The sequence below is a fragment of the Myzus persicae genome, unplaced genomic scaffold (genome assembly GCF_001856785.1).
Source record: "Myzus persicae strain clone G006 unplaced genomic scaffold, MPER_G0061.0, whole genome shotgun sequence".
NCBI lineage: Eukaryota > Metazoa > Arthropoda > Insecta > Hemiptera > Aphididae > Myzus > Myzus persicae.
Window position 1 is genome coordinate 120,531 of NW_019103184.1, and position 17,331 is coordinate 137,861.

General features: G+C 31.7%; 1 protein-coding gene across 6 annotated transcripts; it reads right to left on the reverse strand.

The window, feature by feature from the left end:
• Positions 1 to 467: 467 nt before the first annotated feature.
• On the reverse strand, positions 468 to 14,394 carry LOC111033949 (zinc finger protein 12-like). Of its 6 annotated transcripts, none has more exons than XM_022314916.1 (6): positions 13,822 to 14,387; positions 8,200 to 8,307; positions 4,784 to 5,005; positions 4,106 to 4,723; positions 2,119 to 2,271; positions 468 to 2,051 (listed from the first exon to the last, which is right to left on the reverse strand). In XM_022314916.1, exons 1-6 carry the CDS (start codon positions 13,847 to 13,849, stop codon positions 1,243 to 1,245), a joined length of 1,938 nt encoding a protein of 645 aa, XP_022170608.1. In that variant the 5' UTR covers positions 13,850 to 14,387; the 3' UTR covers positions 468 to 1,242. The 6 variants fall into 6 exon arrangements, with proteins under 6 accessions (XP_022170608.1, XP_022170609.1, XP_022170610.1 ...); XM_022314917.1 differs by having other exon boundaries at positions 4,190 to 4,723; positions 13,822 to 14,386; XM_022314918.1 differs by lacking the exons at positions 8,200 to 8,307; positions 13,822 to 14,387 and adding an exon at positions 5,124 to 5,348.
• Between the last annotated feature and the right edge of the window lie 2,937 nt (positions 14,395 to 17,331).

Below are 17,331 nucleotides of genomic sequence, written 5' to 3' on the forward strand. Positions count from 1 at the left end.
TTTGTTGTCACATTTCAAACAACTGAATATAAAAATAAAAGATTCACAAGAATGTTACATTATACAATACTGCTATTACAATAGCACATAATTTATTTTTCATTATAATATGCATTTTTTCAGACAAAACACATTATAACTTGTGGTTTAACAATTTTGATAGGTAAAAAAAATAAATAAATTTCCCTATATCATAGGGCTATTCTAATTTTAAATAATAAATATTAAAAAATCTTATTTTTAAAATAATTATAACCTCTTAAACGTATACATTCAAAATAATATATACATTTTAATGTCTGTTTAATCTATTTGTTTTCATCATATTTACAAAACAATTGTTTAAATGGGAAATAAAAATATGATCATACAAAGAACACACTTAATAGCATATATTTTTCTCGGTTTAAAGATACATGCATGGTTAGCAAGTCTACTAGTTCCATCAGGTAGATATTAAACTGAATGACCCTAATTTTATTAAATTAATGAGCAAAATGGTACATATAATAAATAATTTTGGAAATAAAGAATAGACTAATATAGTCTTTATCACTTTAAATATTATTTAGACAATACTAGCAGAAGTATGGTATTGTGAATGTAATTTTTTTATACTAAGTTTTTCATTTAGAATGACTATTGAATTAATGAAGAAAGTACAAAAATAAGTATCTATTTAGTATTTATACACAATTTTCAACATTAAGTTATTTGAATAGTTGAACAAAAATAATTTTTCGTTGAATTTTAAATTGAAGACCATAATAATATTTATCTAATGGAGTAATTAAAATAAGATTTATTTTAGAGTAGGTAAGGTAAGATTTTAGTCTATCGATAAAAAAACATAAAATTTGAAGAAAAATAACAAAAAATTTAAATTCTATAACAAAATTAAAAATGTTAAGGGAAAAATATTTAAATATGTTTCATTAATTTAAATCTGTTAAGACTATATACAACAGACAATACCATAGTATTATGTTTTATGTGTTATATTTTATTGGTAACATGTATTAGTTTAAGAATATTTTAGAGAGAACAACATGGTAACGCAAGGGTTTATGTCTTTTTGACAAACAACTTCTCAACTAATGTTTTACGGACTAAATCTGTTTCGCCATAAACAAAAAAAATTAAATTATCCATTCCAAAACTTTGGAACATATCACATTCACCACTTTTATGTACTAATCATAATTGACAAGTAACCATACACTTTTTTTTTTAACTCAGTTATTATTGGACAACTGCTATTGGTGCAACAGTTGTAAGATTTGCAGGTGACTTAAAATCTGTTGTATTGTTAACTACTGTTGTTACGCCTTTAAATTCTGGTGGAGGAGGAGGAACATGATTAACCGGAGAAGAGGACACAAAACTTTGTTGGGGATGATGGTGGTTTGCAAAAGGTGATGGCATTGCATAGCACTGTGGGAAGTATAGCTCTGGTTTCACAATGGCTGATGGTTGATTGAGTATGGTATTTAAGTGTGGTGGTCTGCCTGGTTTACCGCTATCGGATCTTCGCTTATTCGCATGGGGGTTCATATGGTTATCAATATGACGTTTTACTTCCTGTTCGGTACCAAACCGGCGACGACAGTTTGGCATTGGACAACAAAATGGTCTCTCACCCTGGTGAGTTCTTGTGTGTTGATCAAGGATGGCTTTTTGCCGAAAATCCTTGCCGCATTGCAAACATTTGTATGGTTTCTCACCAGTATGTATACGTAAATGTTGATTTAGTATAGTACGTTGTCTAAAATTCCGTCCACAATAAATGCACGTAAATGGTTTTTCATTTGAATGTATGCGTAGATGTTGGGTGAGGTGTGACTGTTGTCGAAATCTTTTACCACACTCAACACATGGGTAAGGTCGAGATTCTATATGAATGCAACCATGCTGAAGTAAAGTAGACTTCTGTTTGAATTCTTTATTACAAATTGGACAACGAACATAAAGTGGCATGCCAGCACTGCGACCATGTTGGATTACATCGGGTAGACTTTTACCAGCCTGGCCAAAAATTTCATGCACAACACCTAAAGAGGAATATATATATATATATATATTAATTCATAACAATAAAAGCCAATTAATTTTGGTTACCTTTGGCATCTTTAAAATATGCAGGGAACTGAGGAGCATTTTCTGGAGAAAAACACGAATCATTTGAATCATATTGTCCACTTTTAGATTGCGGTAATGGCACATCTTGTGGCCAAAGTTGCCCATTTTTATACACTAAGTGTGGGCCAACGTCTAGAAAAATTAAAAATATCATAAATTTGAGAACCTTAGTTCTTCTTTTAAATTTATTTCAGTTCTTCTACAAGTTTAGGAATTAGGAATTCAAATTTAGGCCTTTTGAGAAATAAAAAATGATTTGTGTTCAAATTTTAAGAGACAAATTTTTATTTTAGGACTGAAAATAAATATTTAAGTGTTAGTATTAGAAACTCAACAAATTTAAAAAGGAAGATTGTCGAACACAAAAATGCTTAATTAAAAATTAAACCATAATAAATTCAATTTAAGATATTATAAAAAAAATATTTCGCATAGAATAAAATATTCAACAGTCCTATGTCTACTTATTTAATTTATAAAAAAAAATATCACACAATATTAATAGTTTAAATTGTATATTTTTCATTTAACTTTAAATAGTTTAACTAAATTAAAAGTTTAATTTTGTAGACATAAGACTCCTGTGTTGCTGAATGGAGCTTTATCTCACCTTCCTTGAGCGGAGCGACATTTTCTCCTTGGATGTTATCACCAATAATCCATGTGCAGCGTAACTAATTCAAAAGAACATGCCGCTCCGAACCGGATTGAAGCCACCAGACAGACAACACGATAATACCTTAAGAACTCATCACTTCAATGAATAACTTCTATAACTTAGGTTTCTTGTTTTTCAAGTTGTGCTCGACATTAATAATAAGGAATACCATTCAGGATTTCATTTTATATTAGTCTTTAAATTTGAAAACTGTACACATTAAAAGGAATAACACAAAAGGAAATATACCTAGTTAATATATTATAAGGATAAAATAATTTTTAAAAAAAACATAAATAAAACAAAAATGTAAAATAAGTTAATGAATTAACTATAAATTATAATACTAACAATAAGTGGAAAATAAATATTAACTGCAAATAAAATATATTCAGGCCTATTGTTATCATTTTCCACGTTTAATTTTATTTAATTTAAATTGTTTTTTGTACATAATAATTAACTCTCAATAGACAATCTAAATAATACTAGATATTAATTATTCATCAAATAATTTAATATCTTTTTTTGTATTTACAAGAAAAATATAATGTTACAAATTATATTAAAAAATATTGAAAAAAAAAAACAATTATAATAATAAGAACATTTTTAAGGATGTTGATCAAGTTAACTTATCATTTCATCAAAACAGATCAGGTGTGGTTTAAAATATCACTCCATAATTTAAAAAGCATATAACATCTGATTAATTTTTAAAAAATGTTAATACGTTGAGAAATAGTGACAATAGGCAGTAAAACGTGTATTAGTAAACAGCAATTATAATAGATAGCATAATATTTTATCATACGGATGCAGAGAAACTTTTTTTGCAAGCCATCCTGAAAACAGTACTTAATTTAGGATTTTTTGCATATAGCATCCCTGACCTAATATGGATCAAAATTTATTTTTTTTCAATTTCAGTTACAACTCTCATAGGGAGTCCTTCTTCATTTCTGATATGAGCAATATTTGTCCTAACAATAGTTCTAGGGTAAGATCTTGTAGGTATATCCAAAAAGTTAAAAGAAGTCTTGGGGCTGTTAGATAAAGAATTATAGGTAGAAGAATTTAACTGCTTAATTTTAAGATTGTTTTGTAACAATCTAGAAGCAACATTTCTAAAATTAGAGTTGTTCAAGTGTTGTTCGTCTTGTGAGCTATCGCTTAAGTTTGGGTAGTATTTCATTCTGAACGCTTCAGCTGAAGACTTGAGAAAAGCGTTTAAATTAGTGTGAAGTTGCAAGGGTGGAGGTGAACTTGAGGAATCACTACTATTTAACGAGGAATGAGAGTGCTCGCCTTGGTGAGTGCGGACGTGCTGGTTCAGGATGGCTTTCTGCCGAAACGCCTTGCCGCAGTCTCCACACCCGTACGGTTTCTCACCCGAATGAATCCGTAGATGCTGGTTGAGGATTGCTCGCTGTCTGAAGGTTCGCTCACAGTAACCACATACAAATGGTTTTTCGTTAGCATGGATACGCACATGCTGCGTAAGATGAGACTGTTGACGAAACCGTTTACCACAATCACTGCACACAAATGGTCTTGAGTCAGTATGAATGCGCTCGTGTTGCATTAAGGTAGCCTTTTGTTTAAAGTCTTTGCCACATGAAAGACATTTGAATAGACGCAGATCAGAACCTTTTTTCCCTGATGTTTCTTGTTGTTGGTGAATAAGATCTGGCATATTAGGAAAATCACCAGACGCTTCTGCTGGATTTAACGGAGTTAACATGACACCAGGCTGTTTTAAATAGGACATGAAACTTGATGGACTCAACATATGTGGAGGGCCTCCTCTCACACCAGAATAGTAATTGGAAGGGTCGGCCGGGCTATAATGGCCTGGTTGGGTTCGATCAGGTTCAACAACATTGTCTTCTGGTGGTGTTTCATCTTCTCCACCATTTCCAGAACCTATTCAAGATATTGAAATAAAGTTATATTTCTATTAGTTAGACTACATTTTTTACTTACCTTGAATTGAATGATTGGTATTGGGATATGGTGATGGTAAAGGTGAAGCAATCGTTGATTGAGATGCCTGTTCAGTTGATTGTTCAGCTGGTTCATGTTGAGATGATACAAGAGCTGGGTAACCGTTTTGTGAAGGCCCCGGACCCCATTGACCATTACTGCTGTTTGTCCCTTGTTGGTGGTGGCCATCTTTGTTGTATAAAACATATGGAGCACCGTTCTCTGTAAAAGAAAAAACGCACTCAAATTCGGGTATGCACGTTAAAATGAGTCACAGCAACAGCATGCAGAACAATCAAATTAGTCACGCTGAACCTTCCCACTCGATTGTGTAAAATACCTTCATCAGGTTTGGGTGTTTCCTGCGAATTGATGATCATTGGTCTTATACATTAAATTTAATAAATAATATAAAGGTATCTAATGAACGCACGAAAATGTGCCTACAACGAATAATTTTCCATTAACGAATTAATTAAATAAATAGGAAATTAAAACCGAAAAAAGGAAACGTGCTGTAGAAAAAAAATACTAAATAACTGATAAAAAGCACATTTTTTTATCACTAAATATTGGATTTTTTTTCTTATTTCTTCTCTTTTTCCTGTTTTATGTGGTGTGAATACAACGTTGCCGTTTAAACATATGGTTGCGGCCACCTTAGATAGCAGCACAAATGCACAATATGACGTGAGAGCCGGTGCTGCAGCTGCCCGACTGCTGTGTTATTGTTTATTTTATTAATTGCTACTTATTTGTGCTGTCCGGATATTCGGATTTGTAGTATTTGTACGAGCACTACGAACATGAATAAAAACCAATATGCACACCAACAAATTAATAATTATAGATATAATATTATTCAGTGGCGTGGCCAAGGGGAGGAGGTTAGGGGTTATATCCCCTCCATTGACTTTTTTGTTGACTTTAACTTATTTAATTATTTTATATTAATTTAAATGTACTTTTACCAAAACATTTATAACATATATCCCCCCCCCCATTGAAATTTCCTGGACACGCCACTGATATTATCTTTTATTATTTCTAAATATTATATGTTTTAATATTTAATTGTTCATGTTCATTAAGATTTATGTTAATGAAAATGATGTACATTGTAATTAGCCCCAGTTATATTATTATTATCTATAGAGTACAACCCATTTCAACCATGCTACAATCACAGAATAATCTATTCTGTGCTACAACTTCTGCTCTAAACTTCTATCCTTTAGAGCCTAATAGTTAATAGTTCCCATAGTTAAATTATTACTACCTGCAGTATTCCCTAATACCTACCTATTAGTTATCAATAGTTAGTAACACTATGATATTAATAATTGCAGTTACCTAAAAGTTACCTGACTATTCTATACATTGCCGTTATTCTGTACCTAACCAGGTTTAAAATGTAATCAGACGCCATTGATTTTAAAATCAATGCAGACACTGAAATCTTTACTACGGTGGCACAGTCCTTGGAAAACTTGAACTTTTGGTTATATTTATATTATAACATCCTTGCATGAAGCGTAAACATTTATATTTCATGAAGTCGTTTTTGTAGCATAGTCTGGTTGTTGCATTACTTGCATTAGAGTTGCACTAAAAAACAATCGATTTTTTCGAAAACAGGTTCTGCGTTAAAATATCCGATTTCCATAACTATTTTTGTTTTTCTTGACGTATTTAAAAACTATTGAGAATTTATTAAGCTTGACCCCACAAAGAGCTCCCAAAATAAACTTTCCCGTCAAAAAAGATGCTGTTGAAGAAAATCGAAGCATTTTTATTGTCCTAAAAGGTGATAACAGACACAAAAAAAAAACAGGTACCATCATTGTAAAATCAATATTTCGTCGTTTCAATATTTCATCGCTCTGCTCAGAATCTGAAATTATGGTTCATCTAATTGTCTGTTACTTTGTCCTCTACATAGACTTACAAACTATAGGACTGTTTTTAATAAAAAGTTATATCAATAGATTAGTGGTTTTACCATTATTTGTTCAACCCCTATATATGTTGGCTCACGGCCTCACGAATAAATTTAATTTTTACTCGCCGGAATCGAATATTTTTTTGTTTACCCATTTAAATGGTTGCCACTGGTTACACTATATAGATAAAGTAATAATTTACAGTCAGCTAATAAACATATTATTAATGGGTCTATATTATATTTAATACTTATATGGTTATATATAAAGGACGTATAATATGCAAAATGCAAATCAACAGTTTTTGACCAATTGGCACCAAGTTTTGTACACATTATTTGGAATTCCCGGATGGATCGTTAAAGTATTTAAATAGAAGCCATGGGTAACAACTATAGTATGTAATATAAAAACTAAGTGTATTGCTTAGTGCTGAGACTAATAAAAAATACTCAACTGATTTTGACGATTCGTGGAAAGTTTAGATAATAGAATAAACCAGTGTAAAAAAAGCAGGGTTCTTCCTTATTTTAGAGGGATTTCGTAGGTTTGTATAGGGAGTGAGACCCCTTTAAGTATTAATCAAAATATTTAACTGTACGTCTGTACGTAATTTTTAGGCGCAATTTCTCTTGATAAGGCCCATAGCTATCTACATAATTTTTGGGGTCCACGGTGAAGAAAAATCGTTTCATCAAAATATCAAGTATTTAATTTTTTCAGTGTCCTTTGTACTATGGAGGCCCTTTAAAAAAAAAGATCCATAGGCCTTTAGTGTGTCAGGCCGACACTGGATTAAACTATATTAGTACATGTAGTTATTTTAGTGCGGCTTACCCGCCATTTATGATATACAATTCAAAACCAGTAACCTCATACTCATTTATTAATTATTTCTGCTTTAATTGGTTCACATAAGAAAAAAAAGTTATTTATTAGTTGTATTAAAATCCGCTGCAGGTGAATTGTCCGTCCCGGATTCATTTATCAGCGGTAAACGCTGGGTAATACAGTTAGTAGCACAATATACTACAGTAGTATAAATAATATATTTTAAAATATACAAGTACCTATAATGTAAGTATTAAGTATAATATATTATGTTTTATATGAGGTCATTTTTTTTGGTAAGATCAGTTTTAATAAAATACATTTTAAATTGAACATTTCTTGAATAGTTAGTTCTAGTTACCTACCAAACAGGAATCATTAAAAAATAAGACATAATCATCTACGAGTGACACATTATCACGGTTTAAAAATTAAAATATAGGTTGTGGGTACTTTTAGAGTTATAGACTATAGCTAGGTACCTAGGTGGCTAACTAGCTAAGTATATTTTAAACTCTTAAATTCTTATATTGTACATAGTACCTACCTACCTACCTTACTTACGGTCGCTGGTAAGTACTTACCCCCAATTCAAAAATAAATTAACTAAAATCCAATTTAAGCGAATATCATTTAATTTACCTTGGGCAATGCAGTACATAAAATTCCGAGGAACTTTGAGGCCTGCTGCCAGACATGCTGCAAATGATGCTGAGAAATTGATTGCCATAATATCCCCGTCATCACTTCCTAAACAAATTAAAAATAACAACAATATTATTATAAATGTACGAAAATGTTTTAATAATTGTATCAAAAAGTTTTTGGTAATGAAATATTCTTCTATACTTTAACTCTTATTATCTAATTGGCAATAGCAGTGCTAGGGAGGAACACGTTCAAAGAAACTTGTTCTAAATTTTGTTCAATTTTCAGGAACAGCAGGAACGTAGTTCTGTTTTGTTCCTTTTTCGTGTGGAGCAACATGATGGAATTTCATTATTTTTACAGAGGTCAGAGAAACATAAACGATTTTATTTGCACTTTTATTTATTTTAAGACAAAAGTATATTTACAATCTGTAATATTTGTAATTTGTAAATTTGCTGAACTAAACTAATAAATTACAACATGAAATTACGTGTGGAGGGAGGCCCACCACACATTAGTGTAGAAACCCTTTGACTTTGGGGAAGAGAAGTTTTTTAATTAGGTACTTAATACAAGTCGGGATTCAGGAGATCTCGACACCAGTGTCTTTTTAAACGATGTGGGAGGTTGTTTGCGATGAATTCACTGACTAAGTTAGATACTAATGGGTTTGTGTAGTTAGCTGGTTTGGTGTGCAATTTTTTGTAATAGTTTTTAGCTGATGTATAGACTTTCGATTTTTAAATCTTTGTGTAGTGAGGGATTTGAGATGTACCATGGAGTAGATGTTATTTAGCAAAGAGAAAAAGATTGGAAGACTTGAAGGGTACGGTATTTGGGAAAGCTTGGTACATCCCCATATTTGGATGTCAGCCCAGATAGGTTAGAGTATTGATTGTATATTAAAAGTTTGTTGTCAAGCGAGTTTGGACTCGAGAATAACATATTCTTAAGACTTAAATACAGGGAATTTAATTTATTTGTATGACAAAAGTTTTTAATTTTTCATACATATTTTTTTGTTAGAAATTTAGTCAATATTATAATGAGCTATATCATACGACAGTATACAATATTATTATTGACAATGTTTACTATAATGTCAAGTCAGTCAAGGCGGTCTTAACTTGTATGATATAAACAAATTAAACATTTTAAAAACAAAACAACTAGGTACCTAATTAAACAGTTATGGCTACAAATTATATTAATACAACTATACAATTATTGAGGAATAAAAAATGTTCTTTATTTAGGAACTAATTCTATTCTTTTAGCCAGAAACAAGAAACTATTTAGTTATTCTTTAACAAAATGAAGGTGAATGTGAACTAATTCCTTTTTTAAGGAAACTTTCCAAGCACTGGCACAATAGGTTGAAGGTAGTTATTAATAAATAATAATCTTAATAGAAGATTTGTAGTACACTAATAGGTAAAGTAGTAATTCATTGATTAGCTTTAATAAAGCACTCAAAATGTGAACTTGTTATTGATCAAATAATATCATTTGTATTTAAGGCTGGTTTCCTTATTTAATATTGCAATGTTAACTGTTTAACTAGTTTAATGTATGCTACAATAATTGTCAAGCTATCATTGTTCATCAAAAGGCTAATGAAAAAAAAAGAACATAAAAATCAGTTACCTAATATAAAAGACATTTCGTTATTTTGTTTGGTAGGTATTGAAAAATGACAAGAGCATCAGCGACATACACAATTTATAATCGTGGAGATCTCAGGATATGTGGGTTAAGACATAAAATGCATATGGGTATGTTTAATACATTCAGTTACAAAATATATGAAATACATAAGCCAAGTCAGAATACAACTAATTGTTTTACCAATTATTATAAATTATAAAATATGAATTTTAGGAATAAGATTCTTAGGTATCTACTATTCACCAGAAAAATACTGTAAAATTTATTTTTGTGCTTCTCATTATACAAGGTAGGCACTATGTTTGGAATAGTACCTAATATTTAAAGAGAGACTTTGTATATTTTTTCAAAATAAAATAAAATTTGTACCTACAACACTAACCTGTTAATGTTACGCTATATAGGTTTCAAGTTCGAAAATATTTCTTCTATTACCTAAGTAGATATTTCCAAATAGGAAAATTTGTGATCCAGTAATTATTGGGTGGAAGAAAATAATTAATGTTTATATTTTAAGTACGATAACAAAAAGGGTCAGTTATTAAAAAATAGCCAATAGTTTGAAAAACAGTGGTGGTTATTTGCTCTAGTAATTACCTCCTCTCTACCTACCTATTTGCCATCGCTTCATATTTTATAGTGGATTACTGATATAAAGATAAATCTAACCAACTAAATACTTTAAAACCAACTTAAGTAAAATCTTATTTTTTAATTAATGTAATGTCCTTTTTTAGATAGTTAGGTATATAATTATGTTTAATTTAATTTTTATTTTCACCTATCGGTGCATTATAAAAACAAATAACTGTCTTTTACCTGTAAAAGCTATGCACATTTTTTTTTGAATTTTTTAATATGTTATTGATACAAATGTACTTGAGAACCAATATGGCAATATGTATATTTATAAATTGTAAGTAGATGATAGATGTCATCAATTCATATCAAGTTGTATAGATCAATAATAGACATTTAATCCATAAAGACTATAGGTATAAGACTGCAAAGTATAAGTCTGCAAGGTATCATTCTCAATAAACATATTATTCATATAGCTTTGATTTTAAGTTTTATAGTACTGTGATATGATATTTAATCTCGAACATATGCTAAATACATTTTGCCATGTGCATTCATTTTTAAATTAAATTGTATTAATAATATTTTTACTTTAATTAGGTAGGTAAGTATTAAATATCTATTTGTTTTTTAAATATGCTTTGAGCAATGTCTTAATGAAAATGTATATTAATTTAATAAGAAAAGCACATAGAGTATAAGGTAAATACTTAATTATATTTTAAAACAAAACTAACTAGGTATAGATAAAGGTAATGTTATATTTTGCAAATGTACCTATATAGTTTATATACAAATATTACCAATATATACATAAAAAAAAAACAAAATCACATTTAGAACAAGAAAATATATTAACAAATAATAATAATAAAAAAAAAATTCTTACAACTACTTTTTTTTGTAATAGAACATTTTTTAATTCAATTGTCCATCTTAATATTAATTATACTTGCAAATAAAAATAAAGATAATTGATAAATAAGTAGTAATTAAATTATTAATTGATAATACATTATAAACATTATTTTTAGGCATTAAAATCCTTTGTAGTTTTTGGACTTCCAATTTTTTAATGATAACTAATTAGGTACTTAATATATTTGAAAATAATTTTCACGTCTTATCACAGAGTTATAAAATACAATAATGCTATAAAAATTATAAAAAAAAATATGAAGGGAGCAAATTAATACTTAAATCATTCTTACAATACTTGCCAATGCTTCTGAAATAATTTCTTCAATCAAATAAAGAATAAAAAATAAATACATAAATTAAATAAATTAATATTAATTACATTATGGCTTATAGTTAAACATTTGGAGTACTACACGATCTGCTCATTTTTCTACCAACCAATCGTTTAATTCGTTCTTTTCTTGTTCGATACAGTTTTGAATGTTCATATCTTCTCTGCCCAATAGTTGTTCTAGATGGAGTTTGTGTTTCAACTGAGTAACAAGGTGCAAGGAATTTAGAACTCAACTTCCATACTTCCATTTCGTCTTGTTGTTGTTTTACAGAGGCCATTCCTCTATCAAGTAAAAGATTAACCACTGTGGATGCATTCGGTCTATTTTTAGGATCCAAGTCAACCATTTTTTTAAGCATTTTCTCAAGACCAGTACTTAAAACTGGAGTTTGAGGCAATGAGAATTCACCATCTCTTAAACGGTGCCACTCTGGTCCATTTTTAGGTAAATCTTTTTTAGTTGCTGCCTCATAAATAGTAAGTGCAGTTGAAAATACATCAGCTTTCTGTAACTGAGAATAATCATCACGTAATAGTTCTTTGGGTAAATACCGACAATCTCCATCTTCAATAGTTCGGACATCTTCAATACATACTGTATGTCCAAAGTCCCCAATTTTATACACAAAATCTTTGTCAACTGTTTCATCATCATCTAGATCTTCAGCAAACCACAATGCACCATCAGTACGGCATATTAATATGTTGGCAGCTTTAATGTCTAAATGAGCTAGCTTTTTTGAATGAATATGAGCTAGACCTTTACATACATGACATAATAGTCGCCTTAAAGCACTATCACAAAAAACATGGTCAGATTCATGAATCATACGTTCCAGGGTTCCACCGTTACAAAACTCTGTTTGAATGTAAATATGGCCTCTCTCATGCCAAGCAGTGAAATACGAGACTATGTTTGGATGTCGTCCAATTACAGAGTGTGCATAAACTTCTTTACGAATAAAGTATTCTTGGCTTTTGTAAATTGTCTTTTTGGTCTTTTTAATAGCATATGTGATTCCATCTAATAAATTTGTACACTTATATACCTCACCAAAAGCACCAGTAGCAATAAATTCATCCATTCTGAACTCTTCATTGAAACGAGAAGTCTGCAAATCATATATACTGACATTGGTTACTTCACCTTCATTCAGAAGATCTCTGATGGAAGGATCGACTGAAGGAGACGTTTTATTGTCAGGCGGAGTGAAAAAACTACTGTTGCTATCATGACTCGAATGATCTTCAGTACTTGAGAAACTTGTGTTCTGTTTTTCTGGACACAGCCTTTTACGATGTTTGTTTTTTAATATTTCAATGCCAGTTGGTGTGAAGGGATTGACTGACAAACGAAACTTGTTAGAAAGTGTAGATTCACAGCTAGTGTCGCTTGATGGCGACTGGCCCCTGAGGCGCACCTTGTGCAGAGCTCGTGGTTTGAGGAACGGTGTCGAAGAGTCAACACCGATCTCAGGCGAAAAAGACCGGCCACTGTCAGGTGGCGACGGTGCACTAGCGATGACCAAGGTTGGTATCGCTCTGTCAGCGTCGAAGCTGAGTCTTCTCATTTTCTGAACGAAAAAAGACTCATCGTCACACTCCATCTTGTTGACACCACCGTCCGGGTCCATTGCACCGACGCCTGCCGTCAAATATCACGCGCGCCTTACAAAAAAAACAAAAATAAAAACCGTTTTGAAAAACCAAACCGAAAGTAAAAACTTCAAATTACAATAATTATTGAAAATTTTATTCATCGACGTATTGAGTATTAACTAATGAGTAAAACAAAAAACCAGTGATAAAATACGGTGCTCTTCAGCCGACTGTTGTCACTTGTTAGTGTTGGATGTTGATAGCAGCTGCATGTTGCGAGGGAAGACGGCGCGCGCGCAGTGTAGCCGACCTCAGTGATAGCCCGTACAGTGTACACACTGCATACGGAAATTTAAAAAATAAAATAAAAAATCGTATTGTTATTTGCGGACGAGACAAATTTTGAATTTCGATGCGCGCCAGCTGCGATGTCGATCATCGACGTCAGACGTACAATGGACATATAATTATTATTATTTATTATTATGTGTGCATATTATCAATATTACCGTGTAGAAATGTATCCGGTAATCCCATGGACGTCGTCGGTCCTCATGACTCGGGACAAGTCCTCTACAGTGAACCGAGTATTATTTACACAAAATACAAATATTTGATTTCACGTATCCACCTTGTTGTTATTATTTTAATTATTTTGTTTTTTTAAATTGCTGATAAGACGACGGGACGCGCGAACAGTGCAGGAGAGATGCAAAATTGAATTTAAAAATTAGATTGATAATGATCGCGATTATCCGGCGGCGCGTCGTCAGAGACTCGAAAAGCTTCGCGGCGGCGGCTGCCGATAACACAACACACGCTCGTGAACGGCACCGTACAGTAAACACCGGCTGCGACGACGACGACGGCGGCGGCGGCGGCTGCGGTGGCGGTGGCTATAGTACTTTCGGGGGAGACGACGGTGCTTGTGCGACTGGTCGACGGCGGACGTAATAAACGTCGGTGGTGAAGAGGGGGTGGGGCGTGGTGGTAAGGGGCGATGGAAAAAAACCCGGCAAGCGCGCGCGCGCGCGCGCGCTCTCCTCCGCCATAGAGAACCGGAATGAGCGGTGCGCGCGGAGACGGTGGCGGGCGGCAAAGACGGGACAGAAAAATGAAATGTAAAAAAACCAAATGAAATACCACCGGCGCGCGAGACGACGACGGCGACGAGACGATCGTACGGCGCGCGCTAGAGGGAGCGACGCCGCCGAACAACCCGGCGGCGTTGCCAAATGTACGTCCCAGACGAACCCTGTATGCGCCTGCGACGTACTATTGTGCAAGTGTGTGCGTTTGTGTATAGGAGAAGGTTGCTTAAAAAAAAGCGTCCTACACTCACTCATGCCGCCGCCGCCGCCTGGTCCTCAGCAGCGGAGCGGAGCAGCTATCCGAATCCGACAATCAATATTTTAGCAACCCGAACTGCGTCGGGAGGAATAATAAAAAAATAAAAATAAATGTATATGTATGTGTGTGACTGTGCAACGTAAAAAAAGATCCAAAAATTATCATTTTCCTCTTGTTATTATTTAAATGTACGCACACGGTGCTTTTTAAAAAAATATTTCTCGTTTGCGTTGCTATCCGTTTAACAGGTATTTCCATAAGACTTGTATAATTTATTGCAGATAAATAAATAGCGTGAAATTTCTTCCTGCGCACAATATACCAAATTTCCAATAGATCGACATTAACTGTTTAGTAAACGCTTGTTTTGTGTGTTTACATTTGTAATATGTGACACCTACGACCTACTATATATTCGTCTGTATTGTATTCAAAGGGTTAGAATTTGTTTGTTAACAAGTAATAATTACTCCGTTGGCAATTAGCATAACTGACGAATGGGACGAGGGGTGGTAGCTGAATATAGTGAATAAAGTATTCAACTTCAAAACCTTTTTAAGTACCGAACCAAAATAATATGTTAAATAATAATTTCCATCGAAATGAAATATTTGAATTGTTATTATTTAATGATACAAAAAATGCTTAAAAGTATGGATGGACAATGGATTATGTGGTTTTAAACAAAAATGTTTCAAAAAACATAATTACTTAGTTGATCATGTTTTAATAATGTGCACAATTATATGATATGCTATCTCAAATTTTTAACTTTAAGACATAATTAATAATACATCTACTGTGAACAAATAATAACAAATTAAAATACTAAAATTACAAAATGAGATAATTATAAATCATTTATATAATCTAAAATTAACACAATTATCCAAAATCATGCAGATTCAAGAAATACATTTATATTTGAATTTCGTAGTGACCTACCCAAGAATGTAAGACACTCGTGATTAAAAAAAAAACATTTTAAAAAATATTTCTTTGGTTATTTCTCATTGTTTTAAGTTGTTGCAGAATACAATTTTTCCTAAAAAATTAATTCCTTCTAATTTTTAAATTTTTAATTCCTTATTTCATAGCACTTTTTTGGGGTATTTTGATATATAAAGATCATACTTCGGATAAGTTGTTTATTAGTTATAACTTATAAATTGTACTTATTTTCTAGCATATCATGTTTTGTTATTCACTTTTCAGTCAATACCACCTACCGTAGAACATTGCGAAAGGAAATTGAAACATTATTTCAACTGACAACTATTTATCATGTACACAAGTCACAAACACACAAAAGAAAGCACTTATCATATTATAAAATACTAAAATCAATACATTCGTAGCTCCCCTGTAAATTTAAAATATGGGAATAACGAGTGTCTAATACGTTAAATGGATCACCCGTTCGATTGTCGATAATATATTATATTAAATATTAGGATATTTAAACTTATAGGTATGACTTATAAAATATTTAATATTTTTACTACTTCCATGCACTTATATAATCCTGTATCATTTGTCTAGCTAGAAGTATTATTGCTAATTTAAAAAACTTTAAATCGCAATATATAGCTGTAGTTTGTAGGAATAGGTAGTAGCATTGATTATATAAACTAGTATTTATAATCAATGGTAGTAGGTTAGGTTAGATGATTAGTTCATTAATCAAAAATCTATTAAAATAACGAAACAAATTAGATTGGTATTACATCTTAATGTATTTATTAATATATAATAATACGAATTTCATCATGTATCTTTAAATTATTATAATTTAAATTAAAAATTAAAAAAACATTTATAACACAATCAAAATTAGATTTTTCAGTAGAGCTCTGTTTACTATATTATAGCATATGGGCCATCACTCATCAGGATTATTATGTCTATAGCGTGCTTGTCACTCTATTGTTATGCCACTGTGGCAGTGTGGCCCTCTGCTTGTGGTACTTTTCTACGTAGTATATTTATTACACTAAGAACCATATTATACATAATACATAGTTACTTCACAAGTTTAAGGTAGTTTAAGATAATTTAAAAAACTATTTAATTATATTTTTCATAAAAAAAGTCTTAAGCCCGATTCCAATCCAATAAAATTAAAAAAGTGTGCCAACATAAAGCCTATGTCACAAACTCGTAGATAATAATACAAATAGTTTTAAGTAAAATCATGGCTTATAGAAAAGTGTACTTCAAGGAAAGGTAAGATATCAAGTGGAGGAGTCAGATAGTGGAGTGACCCTACATGGTTATAACGGATATAAATATAGTATCTATCTATAGTCTGCATATGTGTACATACTATTTAATATATACTACATATTGTATGTGACTAGGCCGGTTGAAGAAGCCCCCTCTTACATTTTTGAATTTTTACACTTTTTTCGATTTTTCAAAATATGATATACCTATATAGACTATAACCGCTATAGCCTATAGGTATAAAAGTATAATATGTATATAAGTCAACCTGTGGGGGGAGGACACCTCCGATGTCTAGGGGGGGGGGAACGTTAGGTGACTCTATACCAGGGCTTGCCCCCTTTGAACACTGCGTGCCCAAAATTACCTTTTTTTGTTTTTTAGAGCGTGCCATTAAAAATATTATATTTTGTTATACTATAATTTGATTGTATAATTAATAT

Coding starts and splice junctions, on each gene's coding strand:
- LOC111033949 (XM_022314916.1), bottom strand. CDS start 13,849: ATGGGATTACCGGATACATTTCTACACG. Junction 8,308..13,821: donor ACCGGATACATTTCTACACG/GTAATATTGATA, acceptor TAATTTGTTTAG/GAAGTGATGACGGGGATATT. Junction 2,272..4,105: donor GCACGTCCGCACTCACCAAG/GCGAGCACTCTC, acceptor TAATTTTTCTAG/ACGTTGGCCCACACTTAGTG.